The 7,710-nt window shown below is 37.9% G+C and overlaps 1 protein-coding gene across 1 annotated transcript; it reads left to right on the plus strand.

Annotated features, from left to right (window-relative positions):
- Window positions 1–3,626: 3,626 nt before the first annotated feature.
- On the plus strand, window positions 3,627–6,887 carry LOC108726360 (proliferation-associated protein 2G4). Its single transcript, XM_018453862.1, has 7 exons — window positions 3,627–3,984; window positions 4,620–4,854; window positions 5,061–5,220; window positions 5,340–5,519; window positions 5,628–5,876; window positions 5,982–6,128; window positions 6,219–6,887. The coding sequence occupies exons 1-7, from the start codon at window positions 3,900–3,902 to the stop codon at window positions 6,321–6,323; spliced, it is 1,161 nt and encodes a 386-aa protein (XP_018309364.1). The 5' UTR covers window positions 3,627–3,899; the 3' UTR covers window positions 6,324–6,887.
- The last annotated feature ends 823 nt before the right edge of the window (window positions 6,888–7,710 follow it).

Here is a 7,710-nt window from a genome sequence, read left to right on the forward strand (position 1 = left end):
CTATATAATTTTTCAGAATTTCCATCTATAATAATTTTATAACTTTCTTACATTTTTCATACGAATTGGAACACTTCTCAGAAAATCTACATCTTATCTCAGAATTTTTCATATATATTACTTATGAAATATATAAGATTTCTAAGATTTTTTGTATAATTTCTGATGAAATGTTATAAAATCTAAAACAAGAACATTTTTTTTTAATTATGGAATGAGAAATTTCAGAATTCACTTGTATAAACAGTTCTGAGAGAAGATATAAACTTTCTGAATATTTCTGAAAAATGTTCTAATTCATACAAAAATTATGAGAAAAATTGTCGCTAGAGATGCAATAATATTTTTTTAATTTCAGGAATAATTTTATCGAGAATCTTTCGAAAAAACCTTTCGAGTAAAGTTTTACTCCGTTAATAGCAGTGCAAATTAAGAGGTTATGGTGATGACAGTTTAAAGGCAGTTTCATTGCATGTCGGCCATTTTTAATACTCTCGTTAGTAACTTTGCGATACTGACTTAAGCCGGTTGCGCTTCTCTGATATCTAGGACTCTAGGTAATACCACCGCTAATCGATGGCGCGAAAGTATAAAATTTTATCTCGTAACAGTTTTAGCTCTAACGGGATATGCCAATCAGATGCAAGAGTTCACTGAACGCTCACTGAGATGAGAACTAACCCGAAGCCGTAAGGTTGGATTAAAACTAGCGGTTCGGGTATTGGATTCGCGCGAAATATCCCGATTTGACTTGTCCAATAAATTGATTGATCAGGTATGAGCGCTGGATACCGTGATTATTGTTGATTCTGAGTCGTTCCACGGTTGATCCTCCTTTGCTCCCAAATACGCCAGGAATTTTTCCAAGATTCCTGGACTTTCAGAGCAACTAGCGACCGCGCGGAGTGTAACGAGTATTAAAGAGCACGATTGGCAAATTTCAAATCGCTCAGGGTAACCCAAATGCATGTAATGTCGCAAAACCCCGGAATAATTCTCCCTTTCGTGAAGGGGTAGCGGAGTATAACATTCAACACTTAATTGTCCGGTTCTCTTTATGTTGGTAAAATAGGGCGGATACACAACACCCACTACGCACCCACGCGAAGTACGGGTTTACCGCTAGGAGTCGAGCGTCGATGGGGGTGCGCGAACGCGGGAAAATAGGACACATGCTCTATGGCTCATTTATGGCGAGTTTCGATTAGCGAGTGCAGATATTTTGTTACCTTGAGATGTCTCGGATGAATGCTCTGCGGTGCTCCCATATGCCAGTTGAGAAGGGGGAATAGGTGTGATCGCTGTGTGCCAAGGCCTCTACTGTTCCTTGAATAGATTTGGCTGTTGATTTGAATCGCACTAATAGGCGCGCGCAACCACCTTGTTCATATTCGATAGCGGTCGTATTATTATTAGTGTTAGGATGAATTGGGGCTAAAAGAATGGAGATGTCCACGAAATACACACTTGGATGAGATTAATTGGATGTTTATTTAATTATAATTTGTACACTAGTTAAGTCCTTAATAATTATCTTTTATACGAGGGCCGATATAATTCCAGGTTACTTAAGTGTTACCGATTATGAATTAAGACTTATAGTTTAGAAGTAGAGTTAGTTTTTAATTTAAAACTAGAGTTGGAATTCTTAAACTTAGAAATTGAATTGCGAAAGAATCGCGCTCAGACGTAACATTACATTCGCACGCGACGTCTAGAATAGAACTAGAGTAACGAATTTTGCCGGGCAGTGGAAAGGAGACTCGAGATTTCGCGCGTCTCCGCCTCTGTAAAACTAGTTCTACATTAGTCGCATCGCAGTGTCTTAAGCATTGCGATCCAATCAACGTCAAGCTAGTTCAACTCTGGACTGCAACGCTTGCGACACGCTTGCGACGCTGTGATGCGATTAACCCTGGATCTACAATAGAGTTTTAAGCTTTAAACCATAAGAAATGGACGAATCATAGTCGATTATTCTTCTCGAATTCGACTGTAATTGGTCAGTTTCTTACGACTTAAGGTTTAATGCCCGTATTCATAGTCAAACCTTGTACTTAAGGCTTCCTTAAATTTATCTTTAGATGCTCAGTAGCCAATGAAATAATTTGTGATGTATCTGAAGATAAATTTAAGGAAGCCTTAAATATAAGATCTGACTATGAATACGGGCATAAAACATCTATTGTAGATCCGGGGTAAAGAGGGTTCTACATTAGTCGCATCACAAAGTCGCAAGCGTGTCGCAAGCGTTATGGTCCAATCAGAGTCTAGCTAGCTTGATGTTGATTGGACCGCAACGCTTGCGACGCTGCGATGCGACTAATGTAAAACCAGCTTAATGTAGAATCAGCTTATGATGCACACTACTACTCTAAGGTCTTTCTTTGGACGATATTCATAATGGGTTCTTATTTTAAGCCCGTCTTAAGTAATGTCTCAAGATGTTAATGCTGCTTTCTGATTGGTTCATGACATCTTAAAACTGTACTTAAGACGGTCTCAAAAATAAGATCCGACTATGAATATCAGCCTTAGGTTTTTATTCATGGTCGTTCTGAAAGTCCCCTTCTATTGACCATGCCGCTGTTGGTGGGTGTAGGAGGAAGCGTCAGGCACGTTCTAGAGATACCTGTGTGTATTATTCAGGTCTGCCAGCAAGTCTGTTCAAAATGATTATTGGACAAAAATGAAGTTACTGCGGACGTGACAGCGCTCAGTAAGCGCTTGCATCTTATTGGCATATTCCGTTAGAACTAAAAATATAGACCAAACAGATACAAGAGCTCACTGAGCGCTCAGTGAATGGTCGTGGTACTGAATGCACCCAATGTATGGTGCCCAAATCTCACGTCCGCACATCGTAAAGGCCATCACACGTACAAAAATTTTAGTCGTAATCGCAAGGCCGTAAGCAAATCGGCCAATCACAGTCGAGCGTTTTTAAACGCGAGATCGTAATTTTGATTGTGATTGGTCGATTTACTTGCGACCTTACGATCACGACTAAAATTTTTGTACGTGCGATGGCCTTTATCTATTGCTATAGCTACAGTACTGCGTGCTCAGCTGTAAACAACGCGCATGTGCGAGTGTGGAGCATGTCTGGCATCACTGCGTCGCGGTGATGCTAGGGTGCTAGGGTGCTACTAGTGTAGGGCTGCGTTCGGAAACATCACCCGACTGCTCTCGTGTATCATCTTATCTTTATTTAACATTGGCTGCGTTCAGCAGACTCAACAGTTTTGCAACCGTTTTATGATTGTCTGCTGAGATAGGACCATTCTTCTAGATCTAAAAATATGATCCAATTAGCGCGAAGGAAACTTCCAACAGTTGCAAAACAAACGTTCTGCTGAACGCACCCATTGTCTGCTGAGATAGGACCATTCTTCTAGATCTAAAAGTATGATCCAATTAGCGCGAAGGAAACTTACAACAGTTGCAAAACAAACGTTCTGCTGAACGCACCCATTGGGTGAACAACAAGGATAAAATAATACACAGGGGTACTTGGGTGATGTTTCCGAACGCAGCTTAGGACTGCAGGTAGTGCAGATGCAGGTCGTCATTTGTTGGCGACTTGGCTCACTTGGCGAGTTGGCGCCCGTCCGCCCATCGTCGTGTGGTTGTGTCGTGTCGGTCAGTCGAACGGTCGGTCGGTCGCGTTCGTACCAGTTCGTACTTTCGTAATTCGTAGAGTTCGTACGAGTCGGTCGGAGTCGGTAGTTCTGGATAGTTTGGACAATTCGTTACTGTTCGGTACGCGTATCGAAAGTGATCGAGAGGCGGGAGTAGCCGAGAGCAGGCGAGAGCACCGTCGATAGCTAGTATCACAGCAAGAAAGTCGCTGGGGTCACGTGATCTCTGATACATTGTACCCGAAGTAACCTGAGGACATGGCTGACAAGGAAGAAACTGAGAAGACCATCGCCGAGGACTTGGTTGTTACCAAGTATAAAATGGCCGGCGAGATCGTGAACCGTAAGGAAACGGTGGCGCGTGTTCGCGCGGGGGTCCGCGCGGCCGCGAGCGGTATGCGCGCGCGTCCTGTCTCGGCCATATGGAATGTGGCGCGTCGAGGTCGATGCCGGACCCGGGCTACGACCATGTGCTAGATAATAGATATTACACATCCTCGGCATTGCCCGCTCGCGACAGCGCTTTCCCCCTCAGGCACGAGAATGCCCATCGTTCGCCGACCTCGAACATACTCCAAATTAACTCGTCGATCGTTGACACCAGTCAATCACCAGCAGAACAGCCAAATTTCCAATTCGCCGTCTCTGTTCTAATCTCTCTTTTCCATATGTCGAACAATAAAAAGTTAATTATTTTTTCCTTGTTGACGAAGCAATGAATTAATGTTAATCCATGGTCATGTTAATCTCGGAGCTTGCCCAAAGCTCACCTTTGTTTCCAATCATTTGCATAGTTTTGTTATATGCTTTCTATTTCACCTGTTTAAGATTTCAACCTTAAGGTTGAAGCAGATCATGATTGCTCATTTCTTTGATTTAATTAGTTAACTTTTTCAAGTTTTTGTCAATGTGAAGAAACTTAATTCATTTTGACTCATAATTAACCTGTACTAATATACATATTTATCTATTTTTCAGGTGTATTAAAGCAAGTTCTAAACAAATGTGTCGCTGGAGCTTCTGTAAGAGAAATATGTGAGTTTGGTGACAAAATACTTACAGAGGAAACTAGTAAAGTCTTCAAAAAAGAGAAAGAACTTAAAAAGGGGATTGCTTTTCCAACATGCATATCAGTCAACAATTGCATTTGCCATTTCTCTCCTATTGCTAGTGAACCTGATCTGATTCTCAAAGATGAAGATATGGTTAAAGTGTAAGTTCCTCTCTATTGTAATTGCTTCCTTATAATCGTCATACGATTTTTTTTCTAGCATTTTAAATATTGAGTAACATTGTTGATTCTTCTCAGAAACTGATTTATATTAGCATGTATTTCTGTGATTGATAACAATTCAAGTAATTCTGACATTTCACTCTTCACAAAATTGATATAATTAATGAAATTGTGTGTTTTTACAGTGATCTTGGAGCACATGTTGATGGTTTTATAGCTGTAGTAGCACACACCATTGTTATAGGATCTTTAGAGAAAAAAGTCACAGGCAGAAAAGCAGATGTAGTTTTAGCTGCACACTATGCTTCTCAAGCTGCATTAAGGCTTTTGAAACCAGGTACAGAGGTAAGATTAAATACTTGTGTGCTATCCTTTTCTTCCTTCCTTCCTTTCTTTTTTAAGTAAATAGTTGTAAAAAAATAAAATTTTGTTAGCAAATTTTGATGCTTAATCATGTATTTCAGACTTACACAATAACAGGCACTGTGGAGAAAATATGTGATGCCTATAAATGTAAACCAATCGAGGGTATGCTAAGTCACCAGTTAAAACAATTCAAGATCGATGGAGAGAAAACGATAATTCAGAATCCGAACGATGCGCAAAAGAAGGAGCATGAAAAGTATACTCTCGAGACTCACGAGGTATATTTAAATTGATATGAAAATTAAAATAATAGTCGATACAAATTTGCAATATAAGAAAAGGATAAGCATTCTAAAAGGAGCTTAATTATGCTTGTTTAATTTCAGGTATATGCAATGGATGTACTAGTGAGTACAGGTGAAGGAGTAGGAAGGGAACAGGATACTCGAGTTACGATATACAAGAAGACAGAGGAGACATATCAGCTTAAACTGAAGGCGTCTCGCATGTTTTATTCAGAAGTCTCTCACAAACATGGTCTCATGCCTTTCAATTTACGTACCTTCGAAGATGAAAAAAAAGCAAAAATGGCTGTTGTTGAATGTGTAAATCATAGATTGATTGAGCCGTTTCAAGTAAGACTATTACAAACATTTATACGTTTGTCTGTTTGTTTATTTATTTATTAGCTCTCGTGTAGTAATATAATAAAATTTTCCAACATCACATTTTTCACGCAGGTGTTGTATGAAAAACCAAACGAATACGCGGCACAATTCAAATTTACGGTACTTTTGATGCCTAATGGACCTCATAAAATTACGGGAATTCCTTTTGATCTCGACACGTATCAGTCTGACTGTGTTGTGGATGATCCTGAATTGAAGGTATATAGAACGTTCAATTAAATAATAGCTTTGCAACTGCCATTTTTTACTGTTACAATTGATCAATTTATCTATAATTGAAAATTTTAGACTCTTTTGTATTCTTCGGCAAATCCGAAATCTGCGAAAAAGAAGAAAAAGAAGGCTGAGAAAGCTGTAGGAGACGTTGCCGTGGAAGTCGATGCTAAGGCCTAACATTGTCATTTTAACACTTATCACGACTCAAAGGCGTCGTACACTACTCCGATACTTTTTATTTAGTAATCTAAACCAGCAAAGGCTGGACACTTTCAAATACGGATCAATCAGCATAGCCATACTTTCATCCGGACATTGCACAAGTTACAATGCTATGCCTTGCATAGCTATGTCCCTATATGAATTATCGGCTTTTGTCTGCACATCTATATATTTTATTCATTCGAGGAAAGTGTCGAGTTTTGCTGTTGTATCAAGAAAATTAAACTTTATCACACGCATTATGCCACAACTTTATCAGCGCTTAAGTTTTTATACCAGATTATCTATTAATGGATTATGGTATTATTACTATTATACAAATTGAGATGATTATTCATATGATCATTATTTGCAATTGTTGTATATGCGTTTCAATCTTTGAACTAACATTTCGTACATAACAATCTTGTGTGATCGTTTTCTGTGAAACATTTAGATTGGCCGAACAAAGAAAAGTGAATCGTATAGATCCAAAATACAACATATTAACGATTATTTTCGCTTATCTATATATAATTGAAATGACAAAATTATATAGAATACATCTATTCAATTTATATATGCATTATTATTTTAGACTTACAAAATTTAATTTTATGGACATAGGCGAGTTGTATATTATAACTCTCGAATGTTTCCGTAAAATACGATTCCCTTTCATGTTTATTGCTGGTTCTGCGCAATTTTGTATCCAGCTATACTATAACGTTCAATTTCAAATTGTACAATTGGAGGAATGTCCATTTTTGGACACTGCATAAACAATGAAATGCCAATATGCTTCTTTGAGTGTTTCGTTGCGAAAATATCCCCGACCGACAAAAAACAAAAATAAATTATTATATAAGTCTTTTCTACTCTGCGCAAATTATGAATTGTGCGCGGAGTACAAATTGTTAGTAGCAACTGGAAATGCATATTTAATATTGAATGAAAGTTTATTTGAGCGAAAGATATACTTTCTCAAGAAAATACATTCTTGAGAATATTGACTTACCGACTTGCTACAAGCCGTAAATTATAAAAATTAATATTATGTAATAATAGTTTTATATAAGAGGGATAGATGAAAATGTATCTGTGTTATAGATATTTTTTCTACTCGAGTTGTGCATATGTCGAATGTTACAAAGTGTGCTTGTATAACAAAAGATCATTGTGCACTGTCCATCATTTGCCTGTACATCTTTTCATAATTGCAATCATGTTCAAAACAAAATTATACTGACAATGTATATCTAGAGAGAGATACTTAATATTTTTTTTGACATTTTCAAAATAGATGAGTTCTTAATCCATTTAAAATTAAATAACTTTTATATATATATATATATATATATAT

The sequence above is a fragment of the Mycetomoellerius zeteki genome, unplaced genomic scaffold (assembly GCF_001594055.1).
Source record: "Mycetomoellerius zeteki isolate Tzet28-1 unplaced genomic scaffold, Tzet1.0 scaffold411, whole genome shotgun sequence".
In the NCBI taxonomy this organism is placed as follows: Eukaryota; Metazoa; Arthropoda; class Insecta; order Hymenoptera; family Formicidae; genus Mycetomoellerius; species Mycetomoellerius zeteki.